General features: G+C 52.5%; 1 protein-coding gene across 1 annotated transcript in view; it reads right to left on the bottom strand.

Moving 5' to 3' along the window:
- The window catches only part of IGSF21 (immunoglobin superfamily member 21), a 223,711-nt gene that overhangs the window by 9,821 nt on the left and 188,285 nt on the right, over window positions 1-25,605 (bottom strand). Inside the window, exon 4 of the mRNA XM_037499607.1 lies at window positions 18,337-18,455. Within this exon, the coding sequence (XP_037355504.1) occupies window positions 18,337-18,455 (119 nt within the window). The remainder of the gene's footprint in view (window positions 1-18,336; window positions 18,456-25,605) is intronic.

Here is a 25,605-nt window from a genome sequence, read left to right as displayed (position 1 = left end):
ACACACTCAATCAATCACCACACACACTCAATCAATCACCACACACACACTCAATCAATCACCACACACACACTCAATCAATCAATCACCACACACACACTCAATCAATCAATCACACACACACACTCAATCAATCAATCACCACACACTCAATCAATCACCACACACTCATCGGCCCCCCTGCCAGGGATCGAACCAGCGCTCTGGAGGCTGCCGACAGCTTCGCAGCCCAGCGCTCAACCGCTTGAGCCACTGGGGGAAGGCTCCTTCCTTTGCTCTTAAGTTGGCGTATTTCAGTGTTTCCAACCTCCCACCAGCTCACCACTGTCTTCCTTGCCTGCTGCTGCTGCCTGCCGTGAGCTGGTGCTCCTGGGCATCTTGGGGGGATTGGAAGGGGCACATGAGGAGCTGGGGCATGTGGGTCCATTTCCACCTTGTTGGGAGGATGAGCCAGCGCATGGATACAAAGGAGCTTGGCACACAGGGGGGACTTGCTGTTACCACGGTCCCCACCACACAATCTTCAGCCCCCTTGCCAGGGATCGAGCTGGCGCTAAGGAGGCTGCCGGCAGCTTCGCAGCCCAGCGCTCAACCGCTGAGCCACCAGGGGAGGCCCCCCTCCTTCGCTCTTAAGTTGGCGTATTTCAGTGCTTCCAGTCTCCCACCAGCTCACCACTGTCTTCCTTGCCCGCTGCTGCCTGCCATGGGCTGGTGCTCCTGGGCATCTTGGGGGATTGGAAGGGGCACATGGGTCCATTTCCACCTCGGTCACCAGGTCCTTGGTCAGGTTACCAAGCTGTCAGCCTCCAGACCCCAGTTGGTTAAACGGGACACTACTGGCAGGCTTGTTGAGGGGATGAGCCAGCGCATGGATGCAAAGGAGCTCGGCACACAGTGGGGACTTGCTATTGTTACAGTCCCCACCGCATAATCTTTGGCCCCCTTGCCAGGGATTGAACCGGAGCTGCAGAGGCTGCCGGCAGGTTCGCAGCCCAGTGCTCAACCACTGAGCCACCAGGGGAGGCCCCCTTCCTTTGCTCTTAAGTTGGCGTATTTCAGTGTTTCCAGCCTCCCACCAGCTCACCACTGTCGTCCTTGCCCGCTGTTGCCTGCCATGAGCTGGTGCTCCTGGCATCTTGGGGGGATTGGAAGGGGCACATAAGGAGCTGGGGCACGTGGGTCCATTTCCACCTTGGTCACCAGGTCCTTGGTCAGGTTACCTAGCTGTCAGCCTCCGGACCCCAGTTGGTTAAACGGAACACTACCTGGCAGGCTTGTTGGGAGGATGAGCCAGCGCATGGATACAAAAGCGCTTGGCACACAGTAGGGACTTGCTATTACCATGGTCCCCACCACACAATATCCAACCCCCTTGTTGGGGGGGGGGGGCATCTCAGAGCTTCGGTGGGAAGGGCTGTGGGCCCTGCGCCTGGGGTGAGGCAGAAGCAGCATGGACCTCTCCTTCCTACAGGAGGCGTTCACTCCATTTAGGTTTAATTAAAACTAACAAACATTTCCTGACACCTACTAGGTGCCAGGCAGGGTGCCAGGTGCTGGCTGTAGGTGCCGGGCAATGAAGCAGACACAGCATTGAGAAACTCCGAGTCTGGTGGGGGCGACAGATGCCTGGCAACTCTATATTAAGGTCTAGTGAGACACAGCCAGGTAGGAGCCATCCATTCATTCGGCAGCCAACACGCCTGTCGGCAAGGGAAGCAGAATCCACAGGAAACAATGGGAAAACAATAGATGGGGAATTGTAATTAAGTGTAAGCTCTTCTGAAACAGATGGTAAGTGGGGTAGGATGTTGGAGGGGGAAAAACACACCAGAACACTCCAATCACCCAGGAGCCGCAGATTCTGCCATCTAACTTTCTCCACCTCCAGGAAAAGCCGGGTTTCACAGCAAGAGGCTGCGCGGCTGCCGGTTCTGAGGCAGCAGCCACCCTAAGCCTTTTGTGTGTTGGTGCATTTAAGTCTCTCCACCCACCTGGGAGGTGGGTTTATGTATCCCATTTTATAGATGGGGACAGTGAAGAGGTGAGGCAACTTGCCGAGGTTCATGGAGCCAGGAGGAGGAGGTGGCCAGACCCTATTAATTAAAATCGGAAGGTGACCCCTCAGTCTTTGCAAAGAAGCAAGTAGCTCCTTAGTCCTTAGTCCTGAGGACGCGCTCTCACCAGGCTCACCGCTATTCCTACGGATACATTGTCACCCAGTTTCCAGGAGTTGCTCCCATGGGTGGTTCTCGTTCATGGGGTTGCCCCAAAGATGAAGGGACCCTGCAGGGAGAGCTAGCCCAAATCCCTGGCCCCGCTCTTGGGGGCCTTTGACCAGGATCCTAGTGATGGAGGACAAGAATAGAAAAACTGCAAAGGGGGTACTACAAGGCTGGCTCATACAATGCCAAGAGCTGGAGGTGGGGGTAGACGGGATTAGCATGGCCATTGACCCAGCTGTAGAAACCAAGACCCCCTAGGTGCCAAAGCCTAGATTACAAAGCATAAGATCCAAGCAGGTATCAGATGCTGCAGGGAGTGTCCAGAGCGCAGGCTCAAAGGTAAAGCTATGGAGATTGAGCCCATTGTAGAATTTCGGTTCCCTTTCAGAAGCTGCATAGTTATCCAAGATCAGCAACAAATCAAAGGCTCACAAGGAGTGAGCCCTCCCAAAGGGGAGACTGTATCAGGCGGTCGCTGCCCTGGCACCGGCAGCAGCCTGTCTGCCCACCTGTGACTATGCAGGTGCTGCTTCTCACCAACTCTCTCCGTCTGCAGGGCAGCAGCCTCCTGCCTGCCCATGACCTGTACCTGCTGGGACTTCGCCTCACTGACCTCCCTCAGCGGAGGCCGCTCTCCTCAAGGCCGCCTGCCTGAGACCATGCAGGCCTCTCTCAGCAAACCTGTCCCTTTGGGGGCAGCTCTTCCTGCCCGCTTGCGCCTATGCAAGTGTCTTTTACTATCCTCTGTCCCTTTCCCTAATAAACCTGCCCTTTAAATAGAACTACTGTCTCTGTCTCGTGGAGAAACTCGCCTGGGAAACTTGCCATGTGCCACTGAAAAGGGAAGCTCTGGTGACACCTTTCCCAGAGTGAACCCAAGGACCCCGCCCTCCAAACGCCCAGACTCCAAAAACCACATCACGAGCGACTCCGAACTAGCAGGGGGAATCCATTGACTCATTCATGTTTCTTGCCTGCACTGAACAAACAGGAAGTAGAACTTGGACTTTCCTCATAGGATTGCTTGAAGGGAATGATCTGAGGTGCATAAGATGCCTGGCATCCAGCAAGACTGCCATACAGCTTGGCAATTTTAATTAATAGTCTTTGCGTCACAATTACAAGGAAGGTTGGATAGGGCGATGATGATCGCGTGGGCCGTAGAGCAGATTGCCCAGAATTAAAAGACCAGCCGTATCACTTAATGCTGTGTGACTTGGGCAAGGTATGTAACCTCTCTGAGCCTAGGTTTTCTTATCTGCAAAAAAGGGAGTTATATAAATAGGGCTCCTGCGAGGTTTGGATGAAGTAGTCCTTGAGGGTTTAAGAGAGTGAGCCTAGTACCTATCAGCAGTGTTTCTAGAATATCGTTTAACTGACATTTTTTCTTCCAGGGTCCCCACTACGGACTGGGAGAACAGAGCATGGTCTACTGGGCGGGAACAGTTTAAACAAGGAGACCAGGAAACGCCCTGCCTGTGAACAGACTAATACAGTCACCACTCACCCCAGCAGTCACTGAACACTTGAAATACGGCTACTTATTTAAATTCATGCGTGCCATCAGTGTGAAATAAACACCCTGCGTGCTGAAGATTTCACTTTAAAAACAAATGCTAAGTCTATCATTAATTTTTTAACTATCAGTTGCATGTTAAAACAATGTTGGGATACACTAGATTTAAGAACTATATCATGAAAAGCATTTTACCTTTGAAACACTTTTAAGAGAAAACTTACACTCACATGTGGATTGCGTTCCACTGCTACTGGACTGCACCGGTCTAGACGCTGCATTTTACAGGAGAGCAAACTGAAGCCGGAGAAAGGAGAGCTCTGCATGCGGTCACCCAGACGTTAACGGCAGAACCTGGGCTGGCACCCGGCTTTTCCAATCCTGGCATGGCACAGGTGCCCCGACCACAAGCACGCACACACATGCACACGCGTGCACACACACCCCATGTTGGCGCTCTGCACCCAAGTCACGCACACCACCCACGCAGGCCCTGATTGGGAGCTGTGTTCCTATCGCTCGTTATATTTCTGAGCAGGTGTTAGCAATATGTACAGTTAATCAAGCTCATAAGACAACAACGGTTTTCAATTGTACGGACGATGACACAGCAGCGCTGCTAATACCAGTGTGGACAGCCCAGGCTCCACACTCTCCCCATCAACATGTTCCCGATCACTGTGTCCCAGGAAAATGCCACTCTGCATCTCCCCTCCTGTCTGCCAGTGCGCGGCTCTGAGCACAGGCAGCCAGGGAGCCGCTACCCCGGATGCCTCTGGCTGCTATGGATGCGCCACTCCATGCATCACTCCTGTCCGTCCTTCGCTTCCCTGGACAAAGTGCAGCACTGCACACCTTGCAGGCCCTGGGGCGCCTGTCTACAGCCTCCCTCCGCTGTTAGTCCTCTCCGGTGCCATCCTCGTTTCTCCATCTCCATCCCCTTTTCTATTCCCTCCCCACCCCATCTGCCCTGTCTCTATCCATCCCAGCTCAATCCTCATCTCTGTCTCCCTCTCTCCCCTAACCCCATCCCCATTTCATCTCTGTCCCCATCCTGATTATAATCTCTGACCAAGTTCAAAGTGCGCAGCCCACTCTGTGCCTGAACAGGCCCCGTGGCCCCAGGAGCGGTGTCCTGTCAAAGGCAGTGGCCAGCTGCAGGCACAGGCCTAAGTCCACATGACTTCCCGGGCAAGAATCATCCCTGGTTCAAAGTCAGGATCTGCGAGGAGTGAGGACACCCACTTGACTCTGAGGAGATCCAGGTAGCATGTAACGGCAGAAACTCCTCAACTGAGCCCCTGGCTCACCAGCCTCTCCCTAAATCTCCTGCGACAGTGCCCCATGGCCCATCAGCTCCTTACCTGCGAACTTGGGGTATTTTCAGAGATGTCTGCACAGGGCAATGCACCTGGGGCTGCACCCACTGCCCACCTGCACCATCCCCTCGAAATCACCCTCCTCTAGTAAAGCGCCATGGAGCAGGTTTATTTGGCTCAAGAAGGAGATAAACAATAGTCATCCCATCCTAGCAGCAGGGACCAAGGCGAGGGCAGAGCTTCAGGATCTGCAACCACTTCCAGGCACATTGCCCACTTAGGAAAGCAGCCCGGGGCACTAGGGAGGGTCCCCACTGTAGCCACCATCACCATCACACGGGGCCACCACCACAGAGCTACTCTGACACTGGCCTCGAGTCAAACCACTGCCCCTCCCAGCTTACTTTTGATTTTGCTTAGGTGGAGGGAACCACGGGGAGAAGTTTCTTTGACTACTCATTTTCCAGCGTGGGGAGACGGGGGTCCCCAGGGCACGGTACCACTGACCTCTGTGGCCCTGCGCTACGGCCATCGCGGGAGGCAGGAGTTAAGTTATTGTAGACTCGGTAGTATCGACACAGTGAGGCAATGGTCGGGTGATCGGTTTTATGAAATTAACTCTGAAATATGGCCTGTCTTTATCCTGAAAGCAGAACTTTGCTTCGGTCCCCATAACTCACTTTGGAGATAATGTGCTGGCTCTCTGCTCTGTAAATCATCCTGTGGCCTTTGTAATTCGAGAACGCCGGCCTGTTCTTATATAAACTCCAGCATTCGCAGAGAGGGAGGTCTGTCCCAGGCCCGTATCTAATGCTCTCTACGATAGTTAAATTCTCTCCCGACCTTGAGGTGCACCCCAACTCCCCTAGGGTGCTGGCTCTACTAGAGTCAGTCCAAGCTTCCAGCCCAGGCTCTGCTACCAGCATCCCGTGGGATCCGGAGCAAATCATTCGACCCCAGGATCAGTTTTTCCATCTATGAAATGGGTTTAATAAAAGATGGTCTGCCAACCTCTTACCTTCCAGGATTTCTGAGACGAGACACAAGTACAAAACTGGCCTCGTACCTTCCAAGGGTGGCCAAGTGCTGAGCGAACAGAGAGGGGTTATTTATATTACAACCGACCCCTCCCTTGGCTGAGAGACTAGGGGAATTTCTTTCTCTCCCTGGCATGGCCCTCATCTCGAGGAAGGATAATCTCTCTGTTCCTTGGGGACCACTCCACGGGGGTGCTTAGCACACGCCGCGCTGCTGACTGTCATTTATCATGGGGTGGCAATCAATTAGATTTTGGGGAGGAGAGAGGAGGGAAAAGCCAAGTTCAAAATTTTATTATTTGCAAAAATCCATTCTTTCCTCTCAGCAAGCTCGCTCTATCGACTGCCTTCTTTTTCAATCAGCTCCTAGTCATTATACCGTATTTCAAAAAAAAAAAAAAAAAAAAAAGGTACGCCACCCTCTTAATATAAAGTGTCCATGAATATAAATGTCCCTCCAAGTTCCCTATTTTATTTTTTCTTTTCTTTCCCTTTTTGTCCAGTGTCTCAGTTTCTTTCTCATCCTCACCACCAGCCTCTCTCTGCTTCTTCAATGAGGTGTTGCTCCAAAGAGCTCCAAAGAGCACCTCCTTGAGAAGCTGCTTCTGCTCTGACCACGCTGAGCTGCCCACAGTTCTGTCCTCACCTTGTTCCCTCCCCCCTCTGTGTCCTGCACATGAGTCCTTCTGCTGATTAACTCTGCCTCACCCTTCAGGGCTGACCTTACGTGCTGCTGCCTCCAGGCAGCCTTCCAGGACTTTTCCAGATCTAGTTGAGGATTAGCTTCTGGTTTCTGGAACATCCTTCTCTTCTCATACTCACTGGTGCCTGTCACTCTGTTCTGGGTCTATTTCTCCACTAGACTTTGCATTCCCTGAAGGAACTTATGTTTCTTCAACTGAACCCCAGAGCTAGCGCAGACCCGCCACACAGGAATTCAGCTGCAATTCTTGTTTCCTTCCTTCATTTGTCCTAGCACAGGCAAACATGGAAACTTTTTGTGGAAGGAATCCTTTAAGACCCTACGATACTGTGGGCCCTGCCCCCAACTCTAGCCTTGTCTTCACCAAAACCACCTTCCCATCACCCCATGACTATCCCCTCAGGGCCTTTGCATGTACTGCTTCTTCTGCCTGAAGTCCTTCATTCAGTCTTTTTGCACAACTGGGTCCTGCTTATCTTTTAAGTCTCTCCTCAAATGTCACCTCAAATCTAAAAAAAGTCCTTTTATTCTAGTACTCCTTTTATTTCTTTACAGAGCTCATCATAATTAGAAATAGATCACCCTAGTTTGCAAAGGTGTCTTTTTCTCCAATCTCATCCCCCCTCCTACTACTATTGTTGCATCCCAAGGGCTGGCACACCAGCATTTGCTCAATAAATATGTCAACTGCATATCAAACAAATGAATGAATAACTCAGTGTGTGGGGCGGGACCAGGGTCCTATCCTCCAGCCCCATTTGGAAGGGCTGAGACCTCCACCCTGGGCCAAGCCCCCTGTCTCTGCAAAAGCCGAGGAGGCAGATCCCAGCAGCGAGAAGGGACCTCCAGCAAGAAAAGAGAGGGGAGAAAAGCAGGACTCGTGGTTTATGGGAAAATTAAATATTGAACTGAGTAGTAACAGCAGCCAAGGGAAAAAAACCTGACAAAAAGCCCCCAAATGGAGCCGCCATCAGTGACAGGAGAGATAAACGCCATGTCTGCTTCTATGGGCTGCGATGGGCTCTTTTATGTGGCAGCTGCTGAGCTGAGCCCAGCGCCCCCTCCACACTGACAGTGGCCCCGGGAGCTGGAGCAATGGCGAGGGGTGGGGGGGGGTGGGGGTTTAGGGCTGGGAGGGGGGTTGGAGGGGCTGCTGTCTGGGGCCCTCCCTGCACTGAGATGGGGCGGGGTGACCAGACACAGTCTGTGCCCCACCCCCACTCTGCTGGGAGCTGCCGGCAGCACAGGCTCACCTGCCTGGCCCCTCCCCTGCCAGCTGTTATGCTCTTTCAGTGGTGGAAGATAAAATTAACAACCCCAACTGGAGGCTTTGGCTGACTGCTCTGGGTGGGGGTGTACATAAGGCAGTGAATCCATGATGCCTGGCATAGCAGGCTCCAAAGTGGGTGATACCTATGTTGATGGAGAAATAAAACCTCAAGCGCACACACACGAAGGAGTGGAGAGGCCAGGTCCCTGGACCAGCAACAACAGTCTAACCTGGACACTTGTTAGAAATGCAAACTCTTGAGCCCCCTTCTAGGGCTGCTAAATCAGAAACCCCCAGGTCTGGTGGGGTCCAGCCACTGAGGTTTTAACAAGTCCACCAGGAGATTCAAAAGCAAGTTCAGGTGTGAACCACCCCCATGAACTTTGTAAGTTTCAGTCCACTGGTCTCTACATTTGGGCTGAGACTACCCTCTGGGTCTCGTGCACTAAGGGCTCGGTCCATAGTAGGTGCTCAGTAAACAGGAGTGAAAACCGTGACAGGGAGCGCCAGGCTCAGGGGATTGGAGAGCATCAGAGGGGCTTCTCCAGGACATAGGCAGAACTTCCCAGAGTCACAGGACTCCCAGATCTTGAGGCCCAGCCCCCCAACAAGTGGTGCAGCTTTCTGCTCTTGCCCGAGGGCTGCCTGGCGATGTCCCAAGCTTTCCGATTGGCCCCCTGAGCCTGGGCTATGCGGGTGGGAAGCCAGGCCGTTTACTGCCTCACCCTCCACACTGGCGAGGTTTATGTGGTGACAGAGGGAATGTGATCAGGCCAATGGAGGCGCCGTTTCTGCAGAGATGAAATCTATGGGGTGTGACATGAGTCTGTTTTAAATAGCAGCAAGGCTGGCTATTTGGGGGATGTTTTCAATCTATCCCAGAGGTATATATTACACACATGGGCGATTTCACCAGGTGCCATATTTGTAGCTTTATGAAAGAAGCCTCTGGAAGCCTGTGGAAGCTGGGGAGGTCCTGGAAAACAGGGAAGTGCATTTGAGGCCTGCCAGCGGCACTGGCACTAAACTCAAGTTCTTTCTACTCAAGTTTAAGTTCAAGTTTTCCTCTATTCCCTGCCATCCACCCACCTCACCCCCCACATGCCACAGAGTGGTTCCAGAAACCTGGGGGCTCTGGGTGAGCCTCATACTCTCTCCCCCTAGCCTGGAAAACCTCTGTCCCTTCCAACAGAACTGTGCACCACCCCTTGAGCCCCCAGGCTGGGCCTTGGAGTTCTGGGGTTTAGAGCGAAGCCCGCTGCTGGCCTTCCCCGCAGGGCCTAGGGCACCAGGTCGCAGCATCCACTCAGGCAGCGTGTCCTGAGACAGTTGCTCACCTCCTGGACCTCACCTGCCAGAGGAGGTGACACTGGTCATGTGTCATGTGGAGGGCCTGAGGACCCAAATTCTCCTGCCTCCAGCCCCTAGCTATGATCTTTTTTGTTAACTAAATCCTAGGGCAAATTTAAACATGTCAGTTGGTAGGGAAAAGGCCACAAGTGGCCAAGATGCTGCATTTCTCTGAACCTCAGTTTCCTCTTCTGTAAAATAACCATAAGTTCTTCCTCCCTGTTCAATAAAGAATTAGCTCGATCCTGGAATCGCATCAGCACTCCTGTTGGTGCTTTTATAGTTAAGATACTCTGATAACTGCTCCTAGGGAGAGGGAAGGACTCCTGCCTCCTCATGGACAGATGGGGAAACTGAGGCCAGGATGCACTTCGGGCTGGTAGCAGAGACAGGGCTGCTGACTGGAGCCATGCAGACCTGGAGCACCATCTGGGTCTCAGTTTCCCTTCTGTACATGGGGTGGCGGGGTTTCCCCTCTCCCAAGGTGTCTCCAGGTAGCAGACACCCTTTCAGGGGCAGCCTGCTGCCCCCCCACAGCCGCCTTCTCCCTGTTTTTGCTCCCGCTCTGCTCCAGCTCTGTTAACACCTGTAACCTCAGCCTCGTGCCTGCTCCTTAAATCACTGGGCCCGAGGCAGTGCAGTTTCTGCAGCCACATATCACTTGTAATTAAGGGGTCTGTCCCAGGGAGGGGAAGTTTACCTTCTGCTGAGACACTAAATCCAGCTCCCGGTGGAGAGGACGAAGCACGGCGCTGACCTAACACTTGTCAAGGTTTAACCGGGCACCTGCAGTCCTGCTTCGGCGGGGCCAGAGGCTGAGCTGGGTACAGCGGGCGGCAGGGAGAGAGAGGGGAGCTCTGGAACACGAGGTGAGCCCCGGCAGGTGAGGCATGGCAGGCCCAGGAGGATGGTGAGGGCTTAGGGGGGCAGACACCTGCCTGGACCGTCCCAAGGAGCAGGTGAATCTCTGCTGCTTGGCTAAGGCAGGCCTGATGGGTGGTTCTGAGCAGCTGTAGGGAGTCCGAGTTTAGAACCAGGCAGTCTGGGTTCTAAAACAAGCTCTGCCACTCACTGGCTGTGTGACCCTGGGCAAGTTACTTAACCTCTCTGGGCCTCAGTTCCCTCATCTATTAAAATGGGAATAACCAAAGTACCGACCTCCCTGACATTTGTAAAGATGAAATGAAGGAACATATTTGAAGTGCTCGGCACAAAGTCTGGCTCCCGGTAACTGCAAGACTGGCTGCTATTGTGTCCTGGCTGTGCTGTCTTTTTGTTTTTTTTTTTTTAAAGATTTATTTTTATTTATACAAGAGCTGGGGTACAGGAAAGATGTGCAGGAGGGTAAGAGAATTCACCAGAGACAGAGCAGGGAACAGAACAGGCAGACTGACTGAAAACACTGCTGAGCGGAGCAGCAGGCGAGACAGGAGAGGTCTGCTGCGCCATGTGGGAATCTCCCTGGCCTGCCGGGAATCAAACCTGAGCTCAGAGGGTTATGGGACAGCTCCACAGTGCTGCGCTCAATCCGCTGTGCCACCGGGGAGGCCCCTGGCTGTCCCCTCTTAACACATATCTTTCTCAGACCCTCCCCGAGCAGCAGAGAGCAGGCACTTATAAACACTGGCTCCATCAAGGACTTGCATATGTGAGGAGTGAACGAGAAGTGGTCTGTTCCCCAGCGACAAAGCAGGTGATGGCCAGCTCGACGGGCCGAGGGGCAGGATGCCCCAAACAATGTGCCTGCCTGACGGACTGTCTCCTATCAGTCTCATCCACCGGTCAGAGAGGTGGGCAGCTTTCTAAATCATGCCCAACGTACGAGTGTGTGGCTTCCATCTGCAGCTCAGGGTCCCAGGACCCCCAGAAGGAGGGAGAGTGGCCATCAGACTGCAGGCTGCCCTTCATCAGAAGACTCAGCCTTCTCTTCTGTAAAATGGGTTTCTGAGTCTCTGACCTTCCAGACTGCTGGGAGGAGCAGCTGACAGCACAGGTGGTGTATTCCATGCTGCCCTGTTGAGAGGAGTCTGGACACCTGGGGAGGCCGGACACCCAGACACCGAGCTGCCATACTGCCCATATCCTTGCTCAGTGAGGTGCTATGTCCCTCTGTCGCCCTGGTGACCCCATGCATGGGAAAAGCCAGCGTTCTGGCTCCCAGCAGACCTGCGCTCAGTTCCCAGCCCCCTCCCTGCTATGGGACATTCATTCAGTCCCCTGACCTCTCTGAAGAATCTGGAACACAGGACTGCCTGGCGTGGGGAGGGGGCGCTGCTGGGAGGACCAGCAAGCCCATGGAACACGCTGGCCCTGTGGCTGAGTGCACAGTGGGCAGCTGTCAAGGGCACTCCCCCTTTGTTCAGGTAGGGAGGAGGATTCTGGAGGCCTGTCCAGGAGGCAGTCAGCAGCCTCAGGCTTTTGGGCTGGAGGATAGGAAGTGACTGTCCTTGGTCGATGACCCAGTTAGCTCCAAAGTGCTCCTCCGAGTCCCGAACCCTCCTGTTCGCCCCTCTGCACTGGCTCCCAGCCGGTGACCTGGGCTAGCAGGGGGTCTGTGGGTGGGCAGAGTGGGCATCCTCAGGACAGCAGCATCAGCCTCCAAATGCACTCATGTGCATGTCAAGGGCCCGGGCCACGCCTGCCTCAGTCCTCCGCCGGCTCAGGGCAGCCAGGCCCAGCCAGCTGTGTCAGGCCCCCGTGGCCCACTTAGCTGCCACCAGCAGCTCCTGCCAGGGAGGAGGCTCACAGAGGTTCTCAGGCCTGCAGCCCTGGCCGTGCATTTTCTGCAATCATCATCTGGAGTGACACAGAGCACCTGGTCTCACTGGTACCTCCTTAGAGGACGTCTTAGTGCAGTGCCAGGCCCTGTCAGGTCTTCCACATCTGCTCCCGAATGGGCTCTGTGCTTTGGGGCTTCTGCCTGGAAATGCCTCATGCACCTGCCTCTATGCCCTAAACCTGGCCTGATCTGCTGTCTCTGCCCTGCTAACTACTGCCCTGCCCTCAGAACGTGCGGTAGACCCCAGCTGAGCATGCCTACATGCTGAACGGCACTGTCTTCTTTACTCCTTACAAGAGCCCATGAAGAACCTTCCTTACTTTCAGTTTCCAGATGAGGAAACTGAGGCTTCAAGAGGAAGAGTCACAGCAAGACCGTGCAGGAGGTGGGATTGGATTCAGGCCTGCTGACTCCATCCTCTCCTCTACCCACCAGGTGGGAGGCCAGCAGCTCCCTGCCAGGTTTAGCGGGCGCCCATGGGCTGGGATCCCTCCCTGCTGTGTTAACCCCTTCTCTACCCTCCCTGACATTTATAGGGTCAAGGTTAGAGCCAAATGTGTGGGAAGTAAGAGCAGTTACCTTTTCCATGAGCTCTCACAGTCCTTTACAGCTCATGTCCCGACAGGGGAGGCATGGTATAATCCCCACTAGCAGAAGGGGAAACTGAGGCTCAAGATTAAAGAACCCTTCAGCAAAGCAGTGATTAGGCCTATGTAGCCTGGAGCCACCTGGTTCTATCCTCACTAGAGCTGTGCCCTTGCACTCATTTTATAACCTCTCTATCTTCCCACTTGTACAACAGCGACGGTCAAAATAGACCCTACATAAGAGGACCGTTGTGACAAATGCATGAACAGGCGCAAGGCAGAGTGGTATGTGGGGTGGGTAAGTGCTCCATAAACAGTACTAGCTCTTAGTACTAGTTGCTGCAGGACTAGGTTTAAAATCCATCTGAATCCCAGGCCCATACCCTTAACCATTCCACAACCCACTCAAGTAAATGCTGTTTCTAATCAGCCTACTTAAATAAAGGAATAATTCTCTCATTGGGACTACCCAGGCTCTCCTGTTTCCAGACAGAAGACCTGGGGTACTTGTATGTCAATCATGAAGCATGTATGGGAAGGGAACAGGGGAGGGGGAAGGGCTGCTAGGTGTTTGCTTGGGGGACAGGAGCACCCAGGCCTGGTCCTCAGGACCCTAGGGCTGCTGGGGTGGGCGCGAAAGTTTGGGGTCACAATTCTCCCCCACAGCACTGCGACTCCTCCCAGCTCTGGCTTGGATCACAGCCCACCCAGCCTCCTACAGACAGCAGCCTGTGCTTCCTGTGGCCACTGCTGTCGCCTGGGGGCAGTTCATGTAATTAGTTCAAGCCCGGCAGGGGACTCATCCACTCCAGCCGCAAGACAGGGAAATGAGCTAATCATCCCCACCCAGCAGGCAGCCTGGGCTGTGGAGGGGGCTCTGAGCTCTAACTCCCCTTCCTGGGGACCCCCAGGGATTCTCAGACCAGCGGCCCCCCTGTACTAACCTAACCTACCCCTCTGGACTGCCGTATACACCCACTAGGAACTGCCATATACACACTTCCAGGCTCTGCCTGGAAGGTGCTCCTCCCCTCCTTCAGGCTTCTTGAGGGACTCTGCAAACCCAAGGTCACCTCCATAGGCATCCCTCATAGGGCAGATGAGTCTCTTCTGTCTTCTCAAACCAGCAGGAGCACTGGCAGGCCGTTTGGGTGGGAGGCAGGGTTTCCACATCCCGCTTGGTGCAATAGACTTTTCTCCTTTCCAAGTCAAGGGAGGTCCCCAACATCCAAATTACTGGCCCTGGGGATTTGCTCCTTTTTCTAGAAAGGATCACTGGGCTGGGAGTCCAGAGAATTGAGTTCAAGAGTCTAGCCTTAGGAAGCAGAGCTCCAGCTTCTAGCAATCCTAGGTCTGGCTGGTCACATAAGTGGGCTCAGCCTCCGTCATTCTCAGTGTATCTCTAGTGAATTTCCCCTGGAGCCCTCACCAGCCCAGAGTGAGCATCTTCTAATAGGAACCCTGGAGGAACTGACCACAGGAGGACTTCCTGTGAACTCACTGCCCAAAGTCACACAGCCAGGGAGGAACAGAGCCAGACTAGTCAGGCACTAATCACCAGATGTGCCAAAGGATGGACAGAGATTCTCAACAAGGATGCCAAAACAATCCAGTGGGGAAGAATAGCTACACCCCCTACCTTATTCCACATACAAAACTTAATTTGAAATAAATTATGCACCTAAATGTAAGAATTAAAACTATAAAAACTATTAGAAGAAAACTATGGGGGTAAATCATGACCTTCCCTCCTGATTAGTCCAAGCCTCCTTATTGTTATTGCTGGGCAGAACCAGAAGAGCAACATCTCAAAAGCATGAGCAATAGCAGAAGAAATACATGAGACATAGTCATAACCACAACCTTCTGTCTCTGAAAGGACACCATCAAGAAAGTGAAAAGTTGACTCAGAAAATGGAGGCAATAAACATAATAAGACACTTGAACTTGGACTAAAGGACTCCTAGAACTCCTACAACTCAGTGATAAAAAGACAACCCAGCCAAAAATGAACAAAGGATCTGAAGATAGTTCTCTAAAGAGGGTAACTGAGTGGTCAATAGGTACATGAAAAGATGCTCAACATGCTTAACCATTAGAGAAATGTAAATTACAACCACAGTGAGATACCACTTCACATGCAGTGGGATGGTTTCAGTAAGAAGGCAGATAATAGCAAGTGTTGTCAGGAAGTGGAGAAACTGGAAACCTCATGCTGCTGATAGATATGGTGCAGCTGCTTTGGAAGATAGTTTGGCAGTGCCTCAAAGGTTAAACATAGAGTTACTATTTGACCCAGCAACACCTCTCCTAGGACTATACCCAAGAGAATTGTCCATACAGAAACTTGAATGTGAATGTTCATAGTAGAATTATTTATAAAAGTAGAAATGACCAAATGTCTGTTAATTGGTGAATGGATAAACAAAATGTTGTTTATCATATAATGGAATTTTATTATATGGAATATTATTCAGTGGTTAAAAAGGAAAGAAGTACTGATACATGCTACCACCTGGATGAACCTTGAATTGCTGTCCTAAGTGAAAGCAGCCAGTCACGAAAGGCCAGATATTGCATAATGCCACTTATACGAAATGTCCAGAATAGGCATATCCATAGAGACAGAAAGTAGGTTAGGGGTTGCCTAAAGTTGGTGGAGAAGGATGGTGCAGAATGGAAGTAATTGCAAACGGATACAGAGCTTCTGTTGTGGGTGATGAAGATGTTCTAAAATGGATTGTCGTAAGGGCTGTACAATTGTGACTATGCTAAAAACCATTGAACTGTATACTTTACATGAGTGAATTATATGTTATGGGAGCTTATCTCAACACAATCATTTAAAATGTAGGGGGAGAAAAGCACTAGATGCACTTCACAAGAATTCAGTAAAAAAAAATTGAAAAAATAAAGCTATGCCAAGTTCATTAAGGACTGTTCTCCGCATCCCCTGGCACTAGGTCTGCAAGCATAAGGCTACCTTTATCTGCCAACCTCACTTGGAAGCCTCCAGTAGAGACATAGGGATTCCCAAAAGGAATATGATATTACTGCTTATCAATACTTTTTGTAGAGCAGAGTGATTGGGGTGGAGGATGTGTCTACCTCTTCTTGGCCACTAGCTGGCTGGGTGACCCAGGTAAGTGACAGCACCTCTCTGTTTCTTCTTCTATTGAAAGGGAAATGGTGGGAGCCACTTACAGAGCTGCTGTGAGTGTCTAGTGCACACCCTTCAGCAGTTGCAGAGCTCATGGTAGTCCCTGGGATATTCATAAATGCTCACCAAAGGGTGAGCCATGCAGGTGGAAATAGGGAACACCAGCTTTAGAATCAGACAGTGAATTCTGCTCTGCTACCTCCTGGCTCCTTTATTGTGTGGGTGGAATTATATCATTGGAGAAAAAAGGTATATTGAAGTCCTTATCCTGGCTATGAATGTGACCTCAGTCCACATAGATGCAACCAAGTTAAGATAAGGTCGCCCTGCATTAGGGTAGACACTCATCTCATATCTAGAGTCATACATAAAAAGTGGGGAATTTGGACACAGAGGTTCAGACCCACAGAGGGAGAACACCATGTGAGGATGGAGGGAGACTGGAGTGATGCAGCCACGAGCCAAGGAGAGCAGGCAAGCACCTGAAGCTGGAAGAGGCCAGGAAGGATTCTGCCCTACAACCTTCAGAGGGAGCAAGGCCTGCTGACACTGTGCTTCTGCACACCTAGCTTCCAGATGTGAGATCATATATTTCTGTTCCTTAAAGTAAGTCTTCCCATTTGTGCTTATTTGTTATGGGCAGCCCTGGGGACCCAATGGCCATCAGTTCCTTCATCTTTACTGTGAGCTTCCTCTCTTGATGGTACAGTGGAGGGCCACAAGGTGAAACTCCTCCCTGCTCTCCACTGGGTTTCCAGCACTGGGAACATGCTTGACACCTAGTTGGGGCTTGACATGTGTATTCCAAGCTCTGTGCAAAGCTGGGAGGGGTCTCTTGGGCATCGATGTTGCTGTCAGGAGCATCAGCTGTGGTCTTAGGCAGACCTGGTGGCACCCCAGCTCTGACACTTGCATGGGTGAGTCCCTGAAACTCCCAGAGTGTCCGTTCCCTGGACTATAAAGTGGGGGTGATAGTACCTCCCTTAGAGGGCTCTTGCAAGGCTCACTTGGACACTCAGCACAGCCTGCACTTGGCCATGACCATCAGCTCTGGATTGAAAGGCCCCTCCGTGGCAGGGCTGTCAGTGGGGATGGCTGAGAACTGGGCAGAACCAGAAGAGCAACATCTCTGGGCTCCATGGGGGTCGGGGTGTCTGGGCCTCCCACATTTAATTGATTGTAACATCATACTCTGAACATGCTCCTCTGCATAACCTGCACCCCCAAGAAGAGCCTGTGCAATCCTTGCGTGACTGTGTATAATGTGTTCCCGGGGCCCAGAAAGCAACTTTCAAATTGGCTTACAATTTATCTGCAGCTCGGATAAAAACATTTTAATGACTGTGCGGCATGAACCCTCGGTGTCACCCCTGGGGCTCCCAAATGCCTCTCCCCATCACAGAGTGGGGATGTTATAGGCGTGAAATTGCAGCCGCTCTCGCATTTTGATCTCCACCCGGAGGCTTATGGAAACAGCGTATTAGAATGTACTGGATGCAGAGCAGTGTTGGCAAACTGGGGTGCCGGCTCCCCAATGAGCTGCTCTGTGATTCTGCTGCACGCAGGGCTCTGGCTGCACCCAGCAGTGGCCCCCTCTCCCCTCTACTCTGGGATGCACTCCTGAGTCCCCAAATCCAACAGGGGATGCCACATCCTTAAGGCCCCTGGGGTTCCCCAGCTCACGATGACCCCTACTCACCTAAAGGGAGGGTCTCGTGATGAAGAAAGGCCCATGCAGAGGCACAGACAGGCCAAAGCAGTGAGTGGCTTTTAATTTCTGAAGCCCACCTCGAAATCTATTTAAAGGGGAAGGTCACGAGGGTCATGGAGGCTTGGGGGGGGGTGGGTGGGCGGTGGGGAAGTGGCACCGTTTTTAAATCTCTCTAATTGTACCTGACTGCTAGCAGCTGAAATCACTATTTGTCATAAGGGATACTCTTCACAGAGCCCTGGAAAGTGCCGGGGCTCCACACTCTGTGAATCCCTCCAACCTTGCCCAAGTCACTTCCCCCCTGAGCCTGGTCTACACAATGCGCAGAGTGAGGCTCCTGCTTTGCAGGCGGATGTGGCTGCTGCTTACTGGATGTCCTATATGGGAAACCCCTCTGTTTCTCTCAGGCCACCCCACACCACTCTGGACCTTGTTGAGCCATCGGCAACAGCCACAGCCCGGGGACCCAGAGCAAACCACTGGCCATGCCCGGCACGGTTGGCCTCCTACAGCCTCGGGGCCAAGCGTAGGAAGAAAGGATCAGTGGCCGGTACAGTGGATATTTTGGTGGGTGGCTCCCAGGACAGTGTCTCTGTGCACCTGGGCGCACATGTACACACACACACAGACATGCACACGCATGCACACTCCCTTCACCTCTGCACCCGGGCCCTGCACTCACCCATGACGTTGAGGAAGATGTTGCCCGACGCCAGGACCACCTTCTCTCTCGTGGCGCGGTCGTAGATGCCCACGTGGCACTCATAGGGGCCATTGTCTGAAATGCGGACCTCGGGCAGCCTGGGGGAGGGATGGGAGCAGGTGAGTGCTGTCGTCGGAGCGGGCAGCTGTGCCCGAGGAAACCCACCCAGGGCCCTGCTGGTTCAGCCTGTGCTCAGCAAACGCTCCCCATGGTCCCAGGCCCTTGCTCCGTGCTGGAAGAGCCCAGCCCTGTGGAAGCTCGCTGCCAGCCGGCCTTGCTCAGAGGGGTTGTGCTCAGCTGCAAGGTTCAACCTGTGCTCCTTCCTTTCCATGAACGGGGGTGGCTGCGGTATTGGTGCCCAGCACGTCTGCTCACTCCTTCCTCATGGCCTTCTGCCATGCTGGGGTCACACAAGGGTCACATGGGGGTCACACAGGAATCACTGTTCCCCAGTCATCAACGTGGAGAGCAAGGCTCCAGGGCTGGTGTAATCCCGTCCCCCGAGTGTGGCTAATAGGAACCAAGATGGGAATTTAAATTCCTCTTTCCACACCACCAGGCGGTCACTTTATCAGCCCTGGGTTTTCATTCCCACGCCCTTGTGGACACAGAGCCCCCCTTGTCAGCTGGGTCTCTCCCATCTGTTTCTGCTGAGCAGTCAGACTCATCCCCTTCTTTGTCTCACTTACCCCCACCCATATCTTTGCCTTCTGACCACTGTCCCTCACCTGCTGCCCCCTCAATCCCCACATACCTGGGCTCCCAGCTCCTTTCCATCACCCCTGATCTTAGGGAGGATTGAGGAGCCAGCCCATCCAAAGCTCTCCTTCCCTCCCCCCCAGCAACATTTATATAAACAAACACCTGCATTTACATAAAATACACAGAGGTTGACATCTGGTCTACTGACTGTTGTGGAAGGACCTCAGAATGGGGGGGCTTTTCATTAGGGAAGCTGAAGGTGCTGCCTCCTTGGTCTCCCCACTCTCAGAAGAAAGCACCCATTGTTGGGGGAACAGCAGGGACCCTCTCCCCTGGGGAAGTATTTGCTTTGTAACTCAGCTAGACTGAAAAAAAAAGAGCCTCTCTCGCAGGCACTATTGCTTTGTGACAGTCACCTGGAATGACATGTTTAGGTGACACTCATAGGTGTCGGTTGCAGAGGTGGCCTGCAGGACTTGTGTAGGTGACAGTGTGCCGTGACATGCTAAGGTGACAGCTCCCTAAAAAACAGGCTCAGGGGATGTGTGTCACTGGCACCTACTCAGGTGATACAATCCAGTAAAAGTGACATGGTTGACACACAGGTGGGAATGTGCAGGTAACGGCCATGCAGGTGATATTTGCAGATGTGCTTAAGTGATAGCAACACAGGTGACATGTTTGGGTTCTCACTACATTGATGACACGCTCAGTGACAGTAACATAAGAAATATGTTTGGGTGACACAGCACAGGTGGTGCAGAAAACAGCTCAGGGGACACCTGGATGGGTGCTTTGGGAGAAGGCAACCATCCCATCCACTCAGGGCTGTTTTACAGCCTCAGATGTGCCTTCTGTGGCTTCCTACCCCCAGCACGGCGCTGCCCTCTGTGACTGGTCCAGTCACACCCCTGGGCACCACCCTTGATCTCTCCTGTTTCTGGACTCCCTGAATGCCGTTGGTGACCAAGTCCTACACGCGCTACCTCCTAAAGAAATCACGACCTATCCACTGCCCTCCAATTCCACTGCCAGCATCTTTTCCCACCTGGGACATGGAGGTGGATAGTTACCCGGGTTTCCTGTCCCTGCTAATCCTGACCTACTCTCCAGGTAGCACTTGGATCTTAATAAAAGTGAATGGATTACTGGTCCCCCACTCCCTACAGCCCTTCAAGAACTCTGCTCTTGAGCTAGCGACCAGCATCCTCATCCTGGCCCACACCCTCCAGCCGCATCTCAGCCTTCCCTTCCTCCTGCAACAGAGGTGTTCCTTTTTTTCCTCCTATTGCCAAGTTCCTTAAAAAAAATCTTTTATTTTGGAATCCTTTTAGAACTACAGAAAAGTTGCACAGAGGATAGAGAGCCTCCACACCCCCTCAGTTTCTCTCCTTTTAACATCGTCATCGACCTGACTCCCGGACAGCCTACAGGCTAAGAAACCAACACTGACACTCTCACTCTTCACTCCAGACTTTCTCTGATTGTTCCAGTTTCTCCACGAATGTCCATTTTCTGTTCCAGGCTCTTATCTGAGACCCCATGTTTAGCCAAGTCCCTTTTTTGATTCGGGACCTTTGCTGGCAATTTCTCTTTCTCTCTGGACTATTGCATTTGCTTCCCTGGATTGTATCCTTCCTTCAAGCTACAAAGAAACAGTCACTTTCTTGGGGACATCGCCCCCAGCTGCCTGGACTAGGTGGGTGTGGCAGGTGGATTGCTCCTGCAAGCCAGATTAATGACCTCCCCGAATCCACACCTGCTGCACCTGTTCCCCATTCTTGACCTTGTGACTTGCTTTGATGAACAGCATGTGGTGAAGTGACGGTGTGTAAGTTCTAAGCCTCAGCCTCAAAGACCCTCTTCCCCATGCTCCCCCCCTTGCCTCTGCCCTGAGAACCAGCCTCTGGTGGAAGATGAGTGAACATGGAGGCGGCCCCAGGCCATGCTCAGGAGGGAGCCCAATCACCCTCTAGACTCACGAGCAAGAATACATGCTTGTTGTCTTAAGCCCCCCAGGGCAGGGGCATTGGTTCTACAGCAACGGCTGAGAACTTCATGCCTCTTCTTCAAAGCCCGTCTGAGCTGTAATTTAGTGACTTAGGTTGTGTCTATGGAACATCTTCCACTCCCTTCGTGCACAGCGGGCTCCATATGGGCAGTGTGTGCCTCTGTCTGGTCTATCAGCAGACCTGAGGACCTGCAGAGAGCTCGCCATCACGGCAGGCACACAGCCAGTGTTTATCAGTGAACGGGACCCCTGGGCTGGATGCCAGGGCAGCCCTCCCTGCCTGGGGCGGATTTCAGTTGTCTGCAGACCCAACAGCTTGCAGGTTCACAGCTTGGTTTGAATGGATCCGCCCCTTCTTACTGCCTCATGGGAGCTTGTGCCTTGGGTGGCAACCTCCCAAAGTGGATTAAGTGGCCCGGAGACCCTTCCTCTCCGCAATTTGAGTGGCATTGATTTGCATGCTGGTTAAAACCTTCTGCAGAGAGCAGGCCCCCGATAGGGCTGGGGGTGAGGAGCCCTCCTCTTATCAGCAATGGGCTGCGATCGATAAACTATTAATAACTGCAAAGGTTTCTGGCGAGACCAGTGTAATGCAGGTTAGCGGCTGGAGTTTACCAACGCTGACAGTGGTGCTGAAGGGCAAGTAATTGTATTTGAAAAGCTGGGCACAGGGGGAGCTGTCCTTGTGACCCCTGTGCCTCTGCCCAGGTGCGGCTGTGCAAGGGCCAGGCACTGGGGCTTCTGCTAGCCCAGGGCCAGGACCGCAGGGCTGCCACATTCAGCCCAGGGATTCTGGCCACTGGGTACCGTTCCTTACACTGAGCCTCGGATGGGGAAGGAGTGGACACAGAGAGGATTTGTTCCTGCCTCTGTGTCTCTGTCCGGGCCATTACCTCTGCGTGGATCTCTCTTCTCTTACCCAAACAGCAAACCTCTAGCCAACTTTCAAAGCCTCAAAGATTGGCACAGTGGTGAAAAGCAAAGGCTTTGCTGGTCAATCTAGAAGTCCCAGCCTGATCACCAACTAATTCTGAAATGCTGAGAAAATCATGGCCCTCCATGAGGCCACTGTCCCCATCCATGCTGGCCACCCCATCAGGCAGTTGAGAAGGCCACATGGGATCATTATAGGGCTTAGGTCAGAGTTGGTATGGTGTGAGAGTCCAATGGGCTAGATGCACTAGATAACACTTCACATTCAGATGCCACCTCTGCCAGGCAGGCTGCCTGGACTGTCTGCCCCCTCTGCAGACACAGCGCATCTCTATCTCCCCAGCACTGCCTCTCTGGGAGCACCAACCTGTCCATATCATGCTACATTCTGACCTATTGTCTCCCCTCCCAGGGAAACATCTGAGTTCCTTGAAGGCAAACCTGCCACATGTTAGGTGCTCAGAGAATATCCACTATGTGACTGAGGGCAGTGGAAGAAGCAGGCAAGGAGTCAGGCACCCGGGTTCTGCTCTGGGCTCTGTACCTGACTAGTTGTGCAAAAAGTCCTTTGACTTCTCTGAGTTTGGGTTTCTCCATCTGATCAATGGTGTTATAATCCTGGCTCGTGGGATTTCAGTCTTGTGGGGAGTCCTGGTAGTTATAGGAGGACAATGAATGAGAGGCATCACGCTGAGCATTTTAGCCTATTCACAGAATCCTTGGCACCACCCCAGCCCCATACTATTAAAGCAGTCTATAAAAGCGCTATGCTATGCATTAGACAACAACATGATCCCCACCGTACAGAGGAGGAAACTGAGGCAGCAGAGAAGAGGTAACTTGACTGAGGTCACAGATGGGGAGCTGCCTTGGTGGATACCAGAGCCCCTGGACACTCTGGACCCCCGCCCACACTGTTCCCCTGCGCCTCCCTCACCAGCTAATTACTTTGTGCTCTCTGGCACTGGAATTGGCCTCCACTGCTCTGGAGTGGATTTCTATTCTGAGCCTCACCACCTCCCCAGGTGATGAGAGCCATCTGCATCCCCCCTGCTGGGAGAAACAGGATGGCCTGGTAATTTCCTAAATTCCCTTCTTCCAGCTTCCGGCGGGTCCCTTAATTCTGATGAGTGGGGTGTGCTGAGCAAGTGTGCGCACACGCCCCACGCAACACCGCTAGAGCCGCTCTAGTCCACTTTCCTTTCCTGTCTCTGTCTTTCCACTGGGAAGAATCCAAAGTCCTAGAGGAAACACGAGGGCGCACCTAGGGGCGACCTCTCCTGCATTGTGGGGATCCCGTGATCCAATGACTTTTGCTAGATACTGAAGGTTAAATTATTGCACAAATGCAAACGCTTTTAGGACAGAACCCGGCATGCCGTGACCACTCATCACAGTCTTCCTCCTACTCTGTTAAGTGATTCATTTTTTGAAACAAATGATTAAGTGCCTACTATGGACCGGGCACCGTCTGCAGTGTCGGGTATGAGGCAGGGGCAGAGGTGGCAAGACTTTCAATGGCAACGCTAGACAGGCGCCTTCTGAGGCGCCATGGATGCTTCCCTTCCGCTTAAAGGAAGTCAGCTGGGTGTTAATTAAGTTGCCCCGCGATCAAGGTCATCATAACAAACATCGATCTCATCCTGCCTGTCTTAGGGGTAAGGCAGCGTGTTAGGTTAGTTTGCCTGTACGCTATAAATGTCTCCTGGGATCCTTGCCTTTTAAAAACAAATTTTGTTTACAGCTTTATTGAGCTGTAATTGACAAATAATAAACTGTGCATATTTAAAGTTTACACGTTTGAGGGTTTCAGCATACGGCTACAGCATCGACACCACGGCCACAGTGCAGATGATGGACACAGCCCTCACCCCCAAAAGCACCCTCGGGCTCTCTTGCACTCCCTCCCTGCCCTCCAAACCCAGGCAACCACTGCTCTGCTTTCTGTCACTGGAGACCCTGGTTGCCAGCATTTCAGACAAATCAAACCATATTGCGTGTGCTATTTTTCGGTCTGGTTTCTTTCACTCATCATTTTGAGACCCATTCAAGTTGTCACCTTCAGCGAGAGTCCCCTCCTTCTCCTGGCTGAGCAGCAGTGCCTGAAAACACCCCTTTGTCCAGCCGTTCACCTGTTGGCAGATACTTGGGCTGCTCTCAGCTGGGCCAATACAAATGCCCTGGTACGGACGTGTCTGTCTGAGTCCGTGTATGAACACACACTCGCGTTTGCTCTTGGACACGCACCAAGCAGTGGGCTGGTGGCGCGTCTGTGGAGCTACATAAGCCTCTGCCCAGCTCTTTCCCACAGTGCTTGTGCGAGGACCCCTCCTTTTGATCACTTCTTGTCTTTCTGCACTCACTGCTTGGGGTGGGCGGGGCTTCCTGTCGAAGCATCTCAACCCACACTGCCCTCCACCCACCCCTTTCCTACTTTCTGAAGCTCTGTCTTCAGCTTGCACTGAGCTGCAAACCCAAAGAACGAGACCTATAGGAAAGGTGCGTGCCAGAATGGTGAAAAGGCCTGGGGGAGAGAGCAAGGGCTGTGGGATTGCTCTATGAGAACAGTGCGCCTGACATGGGGGGCGGGATTATATCCTGACACCCCATCTTAAATCTGTCAGGTGAGGGGACGTAGCAGGACAGGTAATACCCTGCCATGTCCTTTCACCCACTCCACTGTCTCTGCTCTTTTGTCCCCATTCCTGCTTTATCTCCCTGCCTGAAAACGCTCTGGTCCCGCCCCTCGCCACCCGGCTGCCAGAGTGACCCTCTCACGTAAGGATCTGACCTGTTCTTTTCCAACTTAAAAGCTTTCTGTGGCTTCCAGGCACCACAGGATCAAGCCCAAACTCAATCTGGCTGCAAGACGGCCCTGATCTGGATGGGGGGACCCGGAGGGGAGGGAGGGAGGGAGGCGTGGAGAAAGGAGCGAGGTGGGTGGCCTCACATCTCTTGCCAAAATTCAGCAATCGATTAAGAAGACTTGTCAGGACCAAACTTTTATAATCTACCCTATTTAAAAAGCATTTTGTAATTCAAACGTCTTCATTTCTATACGCAGAGCTTCATTCCGGGCTAATGGAGGAGATTCAGGTAGCGATTGGTCCTTTGAGGCTCTGCTTTAATGAAGAGATGAGAGAGGCTTTTCATTTGTATAACCATTGTTTGCATGGAACAGAGCTTCTAAGGGGCTGGGAAATAGTTCATGGAAATAGTTCGTACTTGCAAGTAGGTTAAACACACCCCCTGCAATCTTATTAGCCCGGTGCCTGCCTGGGCTCTGTTCTCCGTCATCCCTGCTGGAAAGATCTCAAGTGGGAAGTAATGAAGTTTTACTGTTTGTGCATCTGCCATGCTTTCCCAACTGGCTGCACACTCCCCGAGGCCCAGACCTGGTTTCTCCCTTCCTCAACTACCTGCTCATTCTCCAAGTTCAGGGTCATGCCCCTGTGTGGCTGGGGCCACGTTTGCAGCATGCTGGCTCCACCTCAGCAGAGCCGCGAGGCAGAACTAATAAAAATGGTCATAAAGTCTCTGGCAGCCGTGGGTGCAATTGAGATGTTTGTTAATAAGACACTTGCAAAAGGTTTGCTGGTCTC

This window comes from Talpa occidentalis, unplaced genomic scaffold (assembly GCF_014898055.3).
Source record: "Talpa occidentalis isolate TD23 unplaced genomic scaffold, MPIMG_talOcc4v2.1 talOcc4.9, whole genome shotgun sequence".
NCBI lineage: Eukaryota > Metazoa > Chordata > Mammalia > Eulipotyphla > Talpidae > Talpa > Talpa occidentalis.
Note: the sequence above shows the minus strand (reverse complement) of the source record. Positions and strands in the feature narration are given on the sequence as shown.